We start from the raw sequence: 18,585 nt of genomic DNA on the forward strand, positions 1-18,585 counted from the left end.
TACAAAAAACAATTTCTTTATTCACTGTCCGTCCTTAAAAAAATTGTTTCCTAATTCTAATCAACCACCTCTACAATCTGCATAAGCCAAAATACCTACAACATTACAATGAACAACATGTATGAACATGAGTATTGAAAATCAATCTGTATTTTAAAGCAGCCCAAACAGCCAAATAATGCCAGTTATAAACAAACTGTTACAGCAGAAAAACTCTGAAATTAATCACAATCAAATAAAAACATGCACACAATGATTAATAGTGTATCATTCGTTTCATTTAGAAATGCTGGTAGGCTAAAGTATATCAAAACAATTGGTATACAATACATAACATTTCTTGCATTTGAGAAATAAATAGGGACATGGCTTTTTCTTCAACCTAACTTACGGCAAACAGTTATTGCGCCAATTTGGCCAGTTTCTCAGAAAGATGCATTTCTGTTTGATATTAAGATACATTTAAAAATATAGGAGCCCTGTTGTCTTGGCGAACCACTGATATGCATAAGAATATAAATGGTGGTCACCCACCTCAGGGCAGGCAAACCACAGTTTGTATTGATGGTACAAAGAAGCTGTAGGAGTACCACAAGCATTAGGCACATACCCCAAAGATATATCTCTCTGGCACATGTTCAGAAGAAAACTGCACCGGCCCCATAGCACCAGTTAGGAGAGAAGAAGCCAGGCAGACAGACTGACTCAAGCCTCTCCTGCCCCCAGGCTTGTACCACCATCACATCGGTTGCAGACAGCAAATTATAACAGCCTGGGGAAGTAGACATTGATGGTGGGGCTAACTAAGGTGATCCAGACCAGAAGAGCAGTCAAGCCTGGTCAGTTTACACAGATAAGAGGCATTGAGCAGTCAGCAGTGTGATATCAGTCCAGTTCAGTGTAGGCACTCAGTGGCTCGAACAGTACACAACTGCAGCATTTAGGCCAAGGTAACCAAACACTCTTATATGTGACTTCTTTAGGATTAGTACTTGTAATACAAATGGTGCAAGAAACATTTTAGATGGGTACTGTATTATTTTTGAATTTTCATCAATATGGATCAAACATAAAAATGTGCACACCTCAAACTACTGTCATAACATGGGTATAAACCTGACAAATGGATGCAGGAAAGTATGAAAATAGTCATTTTACACAATGGTTTCTCAATAAATGGCTTTGGAATTGACGTGTCAATGTGTAGTTCATACATTCATAATCTATGAGCAGAATTACTGTCTTACTTCAATTAGCCACAAAATCCCTAGTTTGAAAGAGAATGTTTTTCTGGAAGCTGTGCAACATTTTCCCTACATGTGGACCAGCCCCCTAGCAATTGGAGTTCTAGCCAATGAGCTTAAGCCACTCACCATTTGAAAGACAGCTAGTAAGATGCATACACAGCAGAGCAATGACGTGGTGCACATATCGGCACATATGTGACATAGTACGCAATTTTCGCAGACCACTTCTGGCACATGAGCACTACTTTCAGATCTACTGGCTAAGTATATAAAAGTACCGGATAATCTCTTTAAGATAACAGAGTCTTTGTTGTTCAGTCAATGTGATAATTACCTTCAATTACAGAGGGTATTACTGTTCACACAACAGTGGATGACTGGCTTAGTTGCAGTATATACTTGATTTGATATGGACTGTATATGGTTATATCACCGAATGAATTTAAATAGACTAATCTTGTTTCAACAGCAATGACGACAATCAGCTTTATAACGTACCCAAGAGAAAACGGCATTCAATGATTAAAGGAGTGATATACGGAAGGACAAAAAAAGAATTTTCCAAAACTGTTGCGCATCAAGTATGCTTATTATATTATTGACTAAAACAACACTTAAGGTAAATTGTTTATATGGCAATGACAGATCCTTCGCAGGCAAGACCAAGAGGCCAAGGTTTCAGAGTGTTTGTGACACCAACCCCCACCCACCCCTACTATGTGCATGTTTGCACATGTCTGCCCTGAGCGACAGAGACCAATTCGACTGTCCTCCATATTGGACTGGGCATGAGATCCACACACTTTATTGACAACTGTCCATGCTGGAGAAGAGATGCACACACCTCACAAATTAGTTCTTTCAAAATGTCTGTCCAATCTTTCCTGGCAAAAATAATGCTATATGACATTAGTACTCTAAATATCTATTAATTAATTCATGAAGTCTCAACATTTCTAAGTACCCTATGGAATTAAGTCAGTAAATGTCAGAATATCATGGCTACAGGTTTGTGCAGCTATACCTGGGAAAGACGTTTTTTTTAACAGCACAGTAAGGTCTCTGTTCATTTTGCATATGATTTACCATCGTCTTCTGGGAAGTCTCTGGTTACACAATATAAATACAACAAATTCAAATGACACTGTAGATCAAAGGAGAAACAATGAATGGCTCTAGTCCCCATTCGCTTTAGACACCACAGATAATGAGAGGCACCTTCACTGTAACGAGGAGGAAGAGGAGAGGGAGGACTGAGGAAACACCTGAGGTGCATAAAGTGCTGAAAAAAATAGGCCTCATCTGACTGGGGTCATGGCCAGCCCAGTTGTATGAGGCCAGCTAACCATAAATTGACATTTATTTCACTTTAGACTACATCTAAAGCCCTGTCGCTGAGAGATTTAACTTTGCAGATGCAAGCACTGGTCAGTCAAGTCCTTTCTGGGGTGTTGTAGCAATGGAGTGCTGATTCTGGTGAGAAGAGTGCAAATTCAAACTCGATTCTGTTTTTCAGTTGAACATGCCCAGACCAGCCTTCAATCTAAGTTAGTCGACCCCTTTTGCATTACGTTGTGCCATATTCAGAGGCTCACAGCCTGACAACACAGAAGATAGTTCCAGCAAGACTGCAGTGCAAGTCCACTGCATGTACTGTACCCCCTTCACTACTGAATCATGAAGCCAGACTGCGGGGCCATGCGAGGGGGAGGCCTTTGAGGAAGGACAGGGGGGCACTGAGACATGAAGTGGTGCTGGTGCTCCGGGTTGACACTGGGCAAAAGGTGGGCTGCCCTGGGGGGGATAGGGGGGTAAGGGATGGCAGGATAGGAGAAGACAGCAGGCTGGGGGGCTACACCTGGGGGTTGTTGGGCTGGAGGGGGAGGGGGGGCTCTCCTGGGCTGGGGCACAGGGGAGTGGTTGTTGACCTCTGTGTAGAGGGGGGCTGGCCTGGCTGAGACCTCCTGGGGATGGGAGCAAGAGACTGGCACCTGGGGCAGCCTATGGCCCTTCAGCACCATCTCCTGCAACTTGTCAATCTTCACCCTCCTCAGGTGGGCCAGCTTCCTCTTGCTCTGGTACGAGTCTATGAAGGTATCCAGGGTGACGTCGCCGTCCAAGAAGGAGTCGGCCATGTTCTGTTTAGGAAGAAGCAGGAACAGTTTAAAACGTTAAAATAAAAGCACATTCTGGATATTCCATGCAAATGCCTTTTTCCCTTTTTTTTTTAAACACTTGTTTATAAAAAATAAATACAAATATGATGAAAAGATGTGAGGATTGGACAGTAACATAACTATAAAGAAAAGCTGAGAGGTGTCCACCTTACTTGTAACAAAAGGGACCATAGAGTTAGATTAATAAATCATAGAAGTCCCCCTGGGCCAAAGTGTGTGTGTGTGTGTGTGTGTGTGTGTGCGTGCGAGAGAGATTTTCATGCTGCTTACCTCAGTCTCCTCTTCAATCTTGGCTCCCTCTGCCTGCAGTAGAGCTAGCAATGTGTCCAATGAACTGTTCCCAGAGGTGTGGTCTGTGAGCAGAATAGAAAGAAAAAAGGGACAAGACAAAAGTTAGCATTTTCTTTATGACCGCAACTACACTGCTCAAAAAAATAAAGGGAACACTTAAACAACACAATGTAACTCCAAGTCAATCACACTTCTGTGAAATCAAACTGTCCACTTAGGAAGCAACACTGATTGACAATAAATTTCACATGCTGTTGTGCAAATGGAATAGACAAAAGGTGGAAATTATAGGCAATTAGCAAGACACCCCCAAAAAAGGAGTGATTCTGCAGGTGGTGACCACAGACCACTTCTCAGTTCCTATGCTTCCTGGCTGATGTTTTGGTCACTTTTGAATGCTGGCGGTGCTCTCACTCTAGTGGTAGCATGAGACGGAGTCTACAACCCACACAAGTGGCTCAGGTAGTGCAGTTCATCCAGGATGGCACATCAATGCGAGCTGTGGCAAAAAGGTTTGCTGTGTCTGTCAGCGTAGTGTCCAGAGCATGGAGGCGCTACCAGGAGACAGGCCAGTACATCAGGAGACGTGGAGGAGGCCGTAGGAGGGCAACAACCCAGCAGCAGGACCGCTACCTCCGCCTTTGTGCAAGGAGGAGCACTGCCAGCGCCCTGCAAAATGACCTCCAGCAGGCCACAAATGTGCATGTGTCAGCATATGGTCTCACAAGGGGTCTGAGGATCTCATCTCGGTACCTAATGGCAGTCAGGCTACCTCTGGCGAGCACATGGAGGGCTGTGCGGCCCCACAAAGAAATGCCACCCCACACCATGACTGACCCATCGCCAAACCGGTCATGCTGGAGGATGTTGCAGGCAGCAGAACGTTCTCCACGGCGTCTCCAGACTCTGTCACATCTGTCACATGTGCTCATGTGCTCAGTGTGAACCTGCTTTCATCTGTGAAGAGCACAGGGCGCCAGTGGCGAATTTGCCAATCTTGGTGTTCTCTGGCAAATGCCAAACGTCCTGCACGGTGTTGGGCTGTAAGCACAACCCCCACCTGTGGACGTCGGGCCCTGATACCACCCTCATGGAGTCTGTTTCTGACCGTTTGAGCAGACACATGCACATTTGTGGCCTGCTGGAGGTCATTTTGCAGGGCGCTGGCAGTGCACCTCCTTGCACAAAGGCGGAGGTAGCGGTCCTGCTGCTGGGTTGTTGCCCTCCTACGGCCTCCTCCACGTCTCCTGATGTACTGGCCTGTCTCCTGGTAGCGCCTCCATGCTCTGGACAATACGCTGACAGACACAGCAAACCTTTTTGCCACAGCTCGCATTGATGTGCCATCCTGGATGAACTGCACTACCTGAGCCACTTGTGTGGGTTGTAGACTCCGTCTCATGCTACCACTAGAGTGAGAGCACCGCCAGCATTCAAAAGTGACCAAAACATCAGCCAGGAAGCATAGGAACTGAGAAGTGGTCTGTGGTCACCACCTGCAGAATCACTCCTTTTTTGGGGGTGTCTTGCTAATTTCCTATAATTTCCACCTTTTGTCTATTCCATTTGCACAACAGCATGTGAAATTTATTGTCAATCAGTGTTGCTTCCTAAGTGGACAGTTTGATTTCACAGAAGTGTGATTGACTTGGAGTTACATTGTGTTGTTTAAGTGTTCCCTTTATTTTTTTGAGCAGTGTATAATTCACACTCTCAATCAGTCACAGGACAGTTGAAAAAAAAACATGCGTTCACACACAGCTAAATCTCCATCAGTCACTCATTGTCTACAACAACCTCCTCTGACACCCAAACCAAGGACAGAACATCTGAGCAAAGAGACTGACTGTCTTTCACAATGAGTGGTAAACTAAGACTGGAGCCTGCATCTGAAATTGCACCCTACTCCCTCTACGCTGAGGCCAACAACAACAACAACTCCTCCTCCTCCCAGCCCGTGAGAGCCCGCCCCCCCCCCCCCTCCCCTCCCCTTCCCTTGTGTGTATGTGGGTCTTGGTCGAAAGTAGTGCACTGTATAGGGAATAGGGTGGCATCTGGGACACAATCAGGGAGTCTCCAAGGAAGCCGAGCAAGAAGCCAGCCTGGTTCGTGTTCTTGTGTGGAGTCGGTCTGCTGACAAAGTTGACTAACACCAGCTGGAGCTGATGGGTTTACATGCAGGGCCTGACACCAAAGCAACCAGGTCACAGCACACATACACTACCGTTCAAAAGTTTGGGGTCACTTAGAAATGTCCATGTTTTTGATAGAAAAGCACATTTTTTTGTCCATTAAAATAACATCAAATTGATCAGAAATACAGTGTAGACATTGTTAATGTTGTAAATGACTATTGCAGCTGAAAACGGGTGATTTTTTAAATGGAAAATCTACATAGGCCCATTATCAGCAACCATCACTCCTGTGTTCCAATGGCATGTTGTGTTAGCTAATCCAAGTATATCATTTTAAAAGGCTAATTGATCATTAGAAAACCCTTCTGCAATTATGTTAGCACAGCTGAAAAATGTTGTTCTGATTAAAGACGCAATAAAACTGGACTAGTTAAGTATCTAGAGCATCAGCATTTATGGGTTCAATTATAGGCTCAAAATGGCTAGAAACAAAGAACTATCTTCTGAAACTCGTAAGTCTATTCTTGTTCTGAGAAATTAAGGCTATTCCATGTGAGAAACCGACAAGAAACTGAATATCAATAGTTAAAAAAAAGAAAAGATTCTGGTGCTCCTAAATGTTATGCTCCTAACTTTTTAAAGTTGGCAGCACCAGTAGGGGGGGGGGGAAGAGAGAGAGCGACAACGCCCTGGCACGCTCCTCCCCGCTCAGTGCCAAATAAGAGGCTTAATTTAACCAGCATTACGCAAGGCTTTTCACAGTTGCTCCAGCCAGTGAAAGGATTTTTCTGCCATTGAAAACCTTGGGCGAGCCACCTAAGCTTTTTTATTTTCCTCTGGTCGCCTAACATGCTGACTACACCACTCGCATCACAGGGGGAAGCGTTGCAAAATAAATGTACACATACATTACTCAATCATTGCACCCATACCTCTGCGAAGCCATGCGCCAAAATTTAACTTGCTTCTATTTGTGATACATAACGCACTGCAAGTCCTGCTTCTCCCATCTCCTCATTGGTTTTTAGGAGTGTGCTCGGTCCTCCTTTTCCTGTAGTCCACAATCATCATCTCCTTAGTCTTGATCACGTTGAGGGAGAGGTTGTTGTACTGGCAACACAGCCAGGTCTCTGACCTCCTCCCTATATGCTGATCCCGTCATTGTTGGTGATCAGGCTACCACTGTTGTGTCATCAGCAAACTTAATGATGGTGTTGGAGTCGTGCAGTCATGAGTGAACAGGGAGTACAGGAGGGGACTGAGCACGCACACCCGAGGGGCCCCAGTGTTAAGGATCAGTGTTGCGGGTGTGTTGTTACCGTCCCTTACCACCTGGGGGCGGCCCTTCAGACAGTCCAGGATCCAGTTGCAGAGGGAGGTGTTTAGTCCCAGGGTCCTTAGCTTAGTGCTGAGCTTTGAGGCCACTATGGTGTTGAACGCTGTGCTGTAGTCAATGAATAGCATTCTCACGTGGGTGATTGAAAGATAAACTGAGGTTCACACTCCAGTGCAGTTGGTAGTGCTAATGCACCTTAAAGTTGGTTGCCAACCGCAATATGAAGTCCAAAGAAGCCTGAAGGTGGAGAGATTACTAGAAACAAACTCTAACACATCTGTGTATTAATTGTCGGAGTAGAGGACCTTGTGCATTTCAAGTAAAATAACCCAATGTTTATATCCCAGGACCAATTAGCTAGCCACAGCAAGACAGCTAGCTAAATTGCCAAAAATGTTTAATGCTTTTCGACCGGTCCCTAAATTAATGTAGTTGTTTCAGAGTTCATTTTGATATTTCAACCTGCGTGTCTGGTGTGGGTGGACTAAATCAACATGCGCGCGATGGCGCACGTACTGGTCAGCAGGTAAATCAAAAACAGTAAAAAATTGAAAATAGATAGATTAAATAATAAAACACTACTTTCAAATAATATAACACCAAAATAAAAGCTAGACAGTCAGGGAGAAAAAAAAGTAGCAGTATATATTTTGTTATTATGTTTGAGCAAAATAACAGCATTAGCCATGGCAAAATACAAAGAATAGCAGGAAATTAGCTTTAAAACTGCAAACATGCATCGCTGCCTTAATTTGCTCAAGGCCAGGCACCACCGGCTAATAGGGAATTTGTTTTTCTTCTTTACTCTGACTGAAACTTTTCCAGTTGAAAGTATACATAAAGTACAAGATATTATTGTATTACAAGGTATTTATTTTTCAATTAAAATATGTAAAGAGGAAAAACGTCCTTAAATATGTGCTCATTTGCATATTACGAGAATCTGTCTTTCAACACATTGCTTCATGGCAGAATGTTTTTTGTTTTGTTTTATTGTAATAAGACACTCAAATGGTCAGACTTTTACAGATCAGTTCATCAAAATCTTGTCATTTCATGGAATAATTTAAAAAACACTTCACATGTATGACGGATGCATATTTTGCATATATTTACACAAAATTACACTTAAACAAAAAGCCTCTGTAAAAGTCTGACTATAAAACCTAAGAACCTGTGTGTGGAATAATGTGAATGTATGTCTTTTGAAGACTGAGAAAAATGTATTGGCGCACGGGAAACATGTCATTTTGAGAAAATGGCCGATAAAGATAGGCTAACGCAATTAAAATGTACTTCCCATAAATATGACCATTTATGTCACATTAATTAATGTTTTATTCACATATCACTTCTAAACTGACAAATAAACATTAAATATACCTTTTACAAATACATTCATACATTTAAGACATTTGTTTCAAGCAAAGACCATATGCTTTGAATACTGGTCTGTTGGGCAAATCTGTGGTTTTGGGCAAATTATCATATAACTTTGCTCAATTTTTCACATACAATGCTTTTGTATGGCTGTTGAAATGTGCAGAACATTAAATCAGCTATGCCTGCCCCATATGTAAGGCCCTCTGAGTTGTTGCTGGTGCCACTACTTTGACTGTCATGGGACCTGCGCCTACGCTTGGCACACTCCATTGAAGCAGCATCAGCTCTCACAACTACTCGCTGATTTCTCCAGTGTCACCAAAGTGCGGTCAGGCCACAATTTGTTCATAATTTGTTATAGTAGTGGCTCCCTCATTGAACGTGGCTACTGCCATACGGCTTCTGCATCAATGAGGCTTTTTCCCACTAAGACAGTTTTGGGGCATCGAGACCATATTAGAGTTCAGACATTCATTTGCATTTTGGGTTCCTCCGTGATACATTATTTTGAGGATGCTATAATTTGAGAGCCTATGATATACAGGTAACATTTTCGGTGCAACCTCTATTAAAAAATGTATGGCCTCCCAAGGTTTTTGTGACAGGGTGGATCTTCACTATTTTCTATGGCTCGCTGGTACCAGCAGCAACGCACACACCTATCCCGGAGTTGGAAGTGAATCCTCTCTTGTGCTAAGTGCCATCAAAGGATACATGAATATCTATGATGGCATCCTCATCCTCCAACATCTCTGCTATGTCTGGGTATATATCTGCGTATGCTCTTCTAATTATCTTTGCAGCACTCTCCATTGACTGTAGCCCTCTCTGAATCTTTGCAACTTAAGTGAGGGGGAAAAGTACTTATGTCTATCAACATTACAGACATAACTGCAGGACTAAATATCAACATGTTACCCCTTGTAAATATTAGCATTAGTGATGCAATGATATGACATTTTTGGCCGATACGATATTCTCCTTGCCAAAAAAAAAACAATACTGATACCCAATATTTACAATTTTAGCGGCCTTTTAAGCATTCTAGTACAGTTAAATAGTTAACACACACGGACGTATCGGTCTAAGGCACTGCATCTCAGTGCGAGAGGCATCGCTACAGTCCCTGGTTTGAATCCAGGCTGTATCAAATCCGGCCGTGATTGGGAGTCCCATAGTGCGGTGCACAATTGCCCCAGCGTCGTCCGGGCCATCATTGTAAATAAGAATTTGTTCTTAACTGACTTGTCTAGTTAAGGTCACACACACAAAAGTTATTTTATTAGCATTTACATATGTCCCCGTTACCAGTAAAACATAAATCAAAACATATTTCTTTCACTTACTTGCTGTGCTGTTTCGTCGTTCAGTCGTTTCATTCTCAACCAGGATTTCTATGGAACGCTGTTTGAGTCTTTGCGTGTCAAAATAGATACACGTCAAATAACACAACATCTGTTTCAGTAGCTATAGTTAGCGGTCATCTAAAATAGCCCTAATTTATAAGACAGTTTTTATTTGATTAATGGTGGTCAGACCCATCTATGTGAAGCTAGCTACAATAAGGACTAGCCACAATAGTGGACTTTGCGGTAATAAAAGCCACTGTCGGCCGGCTGCTGTCTGGTTGATTGCTGCTAGTTGTCATCTTCATCTCAACTAATTTGCGTCTCAACGCGCTGCTGCGGGCGACCTCCTTTTCCTCCTCTACCTGTACTGCCACTGCCTCGATTGGCGGATCAGGCACATTCTTTCAATCACTGCTTTTCTTGCATTGGCTAACTGAGATCGCCTATTTATTCACATACTGTAGGTATATTCATCGAGATTTTCTCATTTACATTGATTCTTCGCGGGAGATATTTTCAGACAAGTGCTGCGCGCCACGTGAGGCGTTTTAACCAATCAGGTTGCCGGAAAGGGCCTTTAAATGCCAGTAACCAATCGAATGTCAGGAAATTACTAATCTTTCAGCATTAAGTACTACGTCTACAAAGGATATAGCCATGTATGGGCTAGCTAACAATATGATCCGGAAAACAAGCTTTTGAATGATATATGATTCAACATGGAGTGTTTTAAAAATAGTGGTTGAAGTTCTACATGAAACATGCTATCAAGAACGACATTTATGGTAGGTGTATTTGACGAATTTGGGATAAAATGATACAAATAAAGTACGTATATACATTATTGACAATTTATGTGAACATTCTATGAAAGTTATAGTTGCAAAATATCCCAAAATCTGAAAATTGACAGTTTTTGCTTGTGGTGCCTAGCCTTAAAAATGCAACAAAAAAAAAATATATATATAATTATTGGCACCGCCAAGATGGAGGACTAACATTTTCTCGATGGTGGGCACGCCCCCCTGCCACGCTCACCAGCTAAGCCCCTTTTTGATACAGAGAGAGAACTGTCTGTCCATTATCCACCATCATCACTCTATTGATAACATCACAGGAAAACATTAAAACAGAGAGTATGGGGCAGGGGAAGTGGTTGTCGGTCCAACTGGCATGACTGAGACTGTTGGATTTCTTGATGAACTAGACATGTTACGAGTAGTGTACTAGAACCTAAATCCAAATGTACTGTAGGTGTGAGCCACTTCCCCATCTCACCCATCTACCCCACTCCTCTCCAGGCACCCCTTTGCTCTACCTCATGAAAACCTTTGAGGCCTGGTACTGTCCCATCTCAAGACCATTAATGAAGCCTCCCTCGACCCAGTGCAGTTCGCCTACAGAGCTAACAGGTCTGTGGACGATGCGGTCAACATGGGCCTAACTACATTCTCAAACACCTTGATTACCCAAAGACATATGCAAGGATATAGTTTGTGGACTAGCTCTGTATTCAACACCATCTTAGAACTGCTACAAGACAAACTCTCCCAGCTGAACATGTCCAGCACCATCTCTCAGCGAATCACTGACTTCCTGACCAACAGGACGCAACACGTGAAGCTGGGAAAACATATTTTGAACGCTTTATCCCTCAGCACTGGAGCTCCGCAAGGATGCGTGCTATCATCTCTACTCTACACCAATGACGGCACCTGCATCAACACATCTGTCAAGCTACTCAAGCTTGGTCGGTCTCATCACTGACGGCGATGGGTCCATGTACCGTGGAGAGGTCGACCGGCTGGTGGCCTGGTGCAGTCTCAATAACCTGGAACTCAGACAAACCCATGGAGATGGTGGTTGACTTCAGAAAACACCCCCCACCATCTCTCCCCCTCGAGAGATTGATGGCTCAGCTTTTGGCACGGCTGAATCATTCAAATTCCTGAGGACTATCATCTGCCACAACCTCATGTGGGAGGACATCACGGCGGTCACCAAGAAGACGCATGCGCAGATGTACTACTTGCGGCATATGAAAAATCTTGAAATCTCCCAGTCAATCCTGCTCCGGTTTTACACATCAATCGTTGAGTCCAACCTCACTTCCTCCATCACAGTCTGGTTTGGGTCTGCATCTGCCCGCTGCAATGGCAAACTGCAACGCATTATCCAGTCTGCAGAGGGTCGTCGGCTGCCACCTGCCCTCCATCAAAGTCCTGCACGACTCTAGAGCAAAAAGCATGTTCCGTCTAAGCTGCACGCAGCTCCCCTCAGACAGCCGCACAGAAGTAATATCAGCCTGCGCAGAGAAGAACGAGATTGAACTTCACTCAACTTTCTAGAGTTCTTCCCTTCAGTTAACACTATCAACATTTCGCTCTACTGTGGGAATTGTGATCGAATCAACGCAATATTAGCCACTTTCAATGTAACATACAGAAACAAAAACCAACTATGGAAAACTTAGTATGCAATTCTAACTGCGCAAGAGATTTTCTTGTAGCAAGAGTGAATTGGAGTATGATCCTATTGCATTGACAGGCACGACTCAGGCCCGTAATCTACACAGACTACGCCTTAAACAAATCAGAGCTGCAGTAGACCTATATGCAAATAGCCATTCATGGATTATTAGAGCGAACATTGCTGTGGCGTTCATGAAAAAAAAGTAGAATAAATCAATTGAATATAGTCTTCACAATAAATACATTTTAGACGGGTCTAAATAAACATGATATGAATAAAATTTATATTTCAGAAGAACAGACTAGCATACTATGAGTTGTCCTTATGTTAGGCCCTGATATAGCTATGAAATATGGCTGTGGGCTACATGAGTTCATTCAGCAGACAAGATTTTTAGAATTCCGTGGCATTACTTGTTATTATTTTATAGTATGAAGAATATAATTGAACATAGCTTAATAAAATACAAAGGATATTTTCTCCAAACGATTTAAAAGGAAGTGCACACATACGTCTATTCTGTGTTGAGCGGTTAACAAAGAAACAGGTCCTCCTATATGCTTAATTTTGAGTTATTTATGCAACTTCTGTGGTGATACAAAATGCTGGGCTATATGCTCAGATTTTTAATACATTCTAAGGTTACATGATGGGAACTCTAATGATGATTTGAAAAAAGTTGCATGAAAAGGCATGAGCTCTGATTTGTTTCTTGTTCAAGCTGCACACTTCATCAGTCTCTCATTCACAATTTGACAAGCACTTGATAATATTCTCACCAGGACTTGAATTTCCCAGCGGTTGTGTGGCCATAATGCCCGCAAAAAAAAAATCTGTCTTTTGCGGCCAAAGTGGCCGTTGTGCCCTTGGGCTGAATATAACAGTTATAATTCCTTTCTCCTGGCTGCCATGCTCCGAAGCACTCTCAGATATCTCAATTCTTATTAGCAAACGCCCATCATGTGATCCGGTCCTTCTCACAGGCCTTTCAGCTAAGTATGCTACAAGTTAATTAAGACACAAATGTGCTCGTCCCTCTTATCGAATTCCAAGGCGCATATTGAAGATGTCCACATTTAGCCTACTTTGTCAGCCAACAAGATGAGTAGGCCTAACGAACAGTAGAAGCACTAGCCTATGTCAATCTACTATCCCCCATAGAATAGGTCAATTTTTGTACTATTGGTCAACTTGTCCTTCTGTGCAATAAATAAATATTCCAAACATACTCTGGGACAGTTGTGGAATGTGATAGATCCCAAATTAATACAACCACTCCCATAAAAAAACATTTTAAAAGCAATGAGGCTGATGCAACAGATCAGAACGTTTAGCTTACAAAAGTTGATAGCCTAATAGTCTATTTCTTCACATTATAAGTGCAGCAATGCGCACACGGCAGTATGCCACAAGCACAAATGTTCCATACTGTAATCAATTAACGGTAAAACGTTCTTGAAAGTGACAGCAAATGTGATTATCCATGTAATGCTTTATTATAAAGGTGCATTTTTTGTGTGAAAATGTTCTTCCACAAACTTGAAACTTATGCGCAGACTAGGTACGCCAGTTAGGCTTTAAACTGATTATAAAGCGGATTCATGTGCTTAATTTTAAGAAGTTATTTGGCCACTTCAGTTGTGATAAACCTTATCAAAACCTATAGGCCCATGGGCTAGGCTACAGTGGTGTGCGACTATGATTTGAAGAAAGTAAAAAAATAAAAAAATAATAATGTATACGACTGCCTTACTGCACAAGCTGGGCATCATTCACAGGTGATAGGCTAATAGTCACCCATCATTCTATTCTTAATTTAATGTCGTCTTTACATATAGTAAATTATATATATATACACACATGTATATACACATATACGTGTGTGTGTGTGTGAGAAATTATTTTGATTTAGAATGAACCATTATCATGCAACTGTCTTGGAACAGCGGCATGGGGGAAAAAACATGTTATCTATACTTAAATAGCGAATGAAGGACGCTTTTCACGTGGTTCATTTTCATGCCAGCCAGGTAAGCTATATTCCTGTTGTAAAGCAAAGCAATGTGGTTAATATTAGGCAAGTTGATAAATAAATATAGTAGGCCTAGAAAGCTGATGGGATCCGCTTTTTAAGAGGCCACCAAAATAATTATCACGCAATTGCATAGCCTATAGAAATGTTGCGCAACATAAGCTCATGGGCTCTCATTAAGTTTATTCGATTTTCGATAACATTTGCATTGATATCAGAGTGATTAGAGGGACAATAGAGTGTTGAGTACCAGGCAGTTAGCAAGTTTGGTAGGCTAATAATGACCGTCAGCAGCCTAGTTACCATGTCGGTGTACACTGCATTTGCATTCTGTTCATCTCTGCATTTAGATCCAATATATTCATTTTTATACTGTAAATCTGTACATCCAATATACTGTATATCAATCGTATACCCACTGTATATTTGGATATCTGTTCATTCTCTTATAGCTCTATGCTCACTCTACCTAGTTGTATATAATGTATGTTAAAATTTGCTTAAACTCCACTGTCTGTATTCTGTCTCTAAATGTTGTCTATCACTAGCAGCACCATATCACCAAGTAAAATTCTGAGTATGTGTAAATGTACTTGGCAAATAAAGTTGATTCTGAGGTGTCAGGATGATAGAAGCTCGTATTCTGGCACAGCAAGTGTCTCTCCACCCACTATGGCTCCAGCAAAGGCCCCAGCAAAATGACTCTCCCCCCTCTAAAGATAGACTCACAGGAGTATCAGCACTCCTCCACACAATGGAATGATTCTCTACCTCAAAGACCAGCGAGGAACACAAACACACACACACCTTCGACCCAGGGATCATGAGACTGCCATTTAGTAATGGATACAGGCCAGCCTCCACTGATAGTCTGAGGGAGAGTTTTTGGCCTCCCTCTATCCCTACCTCCCTCTTTCCCTCTAGCACCGTTTGACTCTCACATGCCCAGCAGCACAATGGCTCACTGTGGACTACTGTAATAAGGGGCAGGGGAGCCTGTCCTGTCATCCTGGCTCCCACTCACTGCCAAACTGGGAGTCTCTTCTGAAGAACCCCCTTTGGCATTGCCTTGAAGGATCGGTGGGGGAGTCACTGTATACAAAGGAAACAAACAATACTGGGTTGATTCTGCTTGGAGACCTTGATTTTCTTTTGCTGTGGGATGCGTCCCAAATGACGCACCCTATTTTCTATATAAAGTTTATTACATAGGAAATAGGCTGTCATTTGGGACGCAGTAGTGCTGTTCTGCTCTGTCCTTCCCAGGCATCTGCTGCTAGGACAGCCAGCGCACAGGGGAATCTACATTTGACAAAAGCCTGCTCGCATTCAACAAGCAAATGGCAGGAGGCCAGGCGCTGTCTGTCGCAGTTTATTTGTTTACTCCATTCCATGAAATAGCCTAACAGCCACACAAACAAAGCATGGGAATATAAAACCATAATACCATCTTCTGTGTACAACAGGAGGCAGAGAGAGACAGAAAGTCTGTTCAACTACAAGATGGAAAATGGCAGTGTACATGCCTTGGGGAGTTCTAAATCACTGCTCCTTTGACTACAGGAGAATACAAGGTTAAACCAACTTCATCAGTGAGTGCTAAACTACACCCACCAGAACAAAGTAAGTAATGAAATGTTGGCATGCTGTTCAGAGTGACTTCACTGGCAACCGTTGCGTCATACCAAGTCATAGGTATCAGCACACAATTTATTACTCACTCCACACAAAGTGCTGTTAAGGTGTGCCAACATGGGGGTATACAGTACTCTACCTCTCTCCTACTGCAGTATAGCTGGGATCTAAGTCAATGCTGTATTCTGCTCAATACTGGCAGAGATCAGCTACTGCGGGAAGGAAAATGACAAATGCACTAGGGCCACTATTTGGCCCCTGGAGTCTTCTAATGGGGGAAAAAAAAGAAAGAAAAATTCAGGAAATGGAGAAACTGGTCAGGTCTGGAGAAACGTGTCAATGGAAGAACAAACAAGAGAAAAACATTGTAACTACCATCTCAAACTATCCATGACAGTAAACAATGTTCAAAAGTTCAGAGTGAGTTGTCAACTGATTTGGCACTCCAGATAATAGGCATGTAACCTTTTCAAACCATTAAGCCATCACAATTAATAGGGTTGGATGATATACAGATTTTCATATCGTCCTTCTCTCATCCATGATTTACGGTATTACCAGCTTATTACACAAGGGGACAAAGATTTAACCAGGTAGGCAAGTTGAGAACAAGTTCTCATTTACAACTGCGACCTGGCCAAGATAAAGCAAAGCAGTTCAACACATAACACAGAGTTACACATGGAGTAAAACAAACATACAGTCAATAATACAGTAGAAAAATAAGTCTATATACAATGTGAGCAAATGAGGTGAGATACAGGAGGTAAAGGCAATAAATAGGCCATGGTGGCGAAGTAAATACAATATAGCAATTAAAACACTGGAATGGTAGATTTGACAGTAGACGAGTGTGCAAAGTAGAAATACTGGGGTGCAAAGGAGCAAAATAAATAAATAAATAAATAAATACAGTAGGGGAAGTGGTAGTTGTTTGGGCTATTTATAGATGGGCTATGTACAGGTGTAGTGATCTGTGAGCTGCTCTGACAGCTGGTGCTTAAAGCTAGTGAGGGAGATAAGTGTTTCCAGTTTCAGAGATTTTTGTAGTTCGTTCCACTCAATTGCAGCAGAGAACTGGAAGGAGAGGCGGCCAAAGGAGGAATTGGCTTTATATAAATATGCTAACGAGCACAAATTAAAATAAACAAATTGCATAGACAGGCAATCCAGCTCATAAAGTTAAACTCAGAAATGATTCACACCCCTTGACTTTTAGCCAATTTTGTCTTATGGCCTGAATTTAAAATTGATGAAAAAATGTCACTGGCCTATATACACACACAATACCCCATAATGTCAAAGTGGAATTAATGAACAATGAAAATGTCTTGAGTCAATAAGTATTCAACCCCTTTGTTATGGCAAAGCTAAATAAGTTCTGGAGTAAAAACTTACTTAACAAGTCACATAATAAGTTGCATGGACTCACTCTGTGCAATAACGTTTAGCATGATTTTTGAATAACTCTCATCTCTGTACCCCACAAATACAGATATTTTTAAGGTCCCTCAATTGAGCAGTGAATTTCAAACCCAGATTCAACCACAAAGACCAGGGAGGTTTTCCAATGCCTCACAAAAGAAGGGCACCTATTGGAATGGGTAAACTATTTTTAAAAATGTACAATTAAAAAAATGTTACAAAAAAAATAATCTGACATTGAATATCTCTTTGAGCACGGTAAAGTTATTAATTTGACTTTGGATGGTGTATCAAAATCCCCAGTCACTACAAAGATAGTCATCCTTCCTAACTCAGTTGCCGGGAAGGAAAGAAACTGCTCAGGGATTTTACCATAAAGCCAATAGTGACTAACCTTTTCACATGTACCAACACACAGGTGTGATCATTCTACAGCGGTCCCTGTAGCGTACGATCAAACCAGTGTGATTAGAATGCTTATTTAGAACATCCAGTTTCGAATGGCGCAACAATCAGCATTTGAGCTGGCCACACAGTTTTTTCAGAAACATTTTGCACAAACACAGTCCTTAGAAAGTTATGTCCAGAATGTGAGCAGTTTATTTTTGGATGCAATGCTCAGACCATCACAGAAGTACCTACAGCATAACACAATCATCCAAACCGGAAAAAATGTAGGCTACATTTATCCTAGCGCTAACTGAGGAAAGATTGACATAACAAAAGCAGTCATATTTTTATAACTCTCGGCTGACAGAAACTACAAATCTAATTTTATTTGTCACATACACATGGTTAGCAGATGTTAATGCGAGTGTAGCGAAATGCTTGTGCTTCTAGTTCCGACAATGCAGTAATAACCAACAAGTAATCTAACCTAACAATTCCACAACTACTACCTTATACACACAAGTGTAAAGGGATAAAGAATATGTACATAAAGATATATGAATGAGTGATGGTACAGAACGGCATAGGCAAGATGCAGTAGATGGTATAGAGTACAGTATATACAAATACATATGAGATGAGTAATGTAGGGTATGTAAACATTATATTAAGTGGCATTGTTTAAAGTGGCTAGTGATACATGTATTACATAA

The 18,585-nt window shown here is 41.9% G+C and overlaps 1 protein-coding gene across 1 annotated transcript in view; it reads right to left on the reverse strand.

Moving 5' to 3' along the window:
• LOC139576530 (vacuolar protein sorting-associated protein 37B-like) overlaps window positions 1-18,585 on the reverse strand; it is a 32,014-nt gene continuing 13,429 nt past the window's right edge. Inside the window, exons 3-4 of the mRNA XM_071402738.1 lie at window positions 3,695-3,777; window positions 1-3,385 (exon numbers count right to left, since the gene is read on the reverse strand). Coding sequence (XP_071258839.1) covers window positions 2,915-3,385; window positions 3,695-3,777 — 554 coding nt within the window. The 3' untranslated portion in view covers window positions 1-2,914. The remainder of the gene's footprint in view (window positions 3,386-3,694; window positions 3,778-18,585) is intronic.

This window comes from Salvelinus alpinus, chromosome 5, assembly GCF_045679555.1.
Source record: "Salvelinus alpinus chromosome 5, SLU_Salpinus.1, whole genome shotgun sequence".
Classification (NCBI taxonomy): Eukaryota; Metazoa; Chordata; class Actinopteri; order Salmoniformes; family Salmonidae; genus Salvelinus; species Salvelinus alpinus.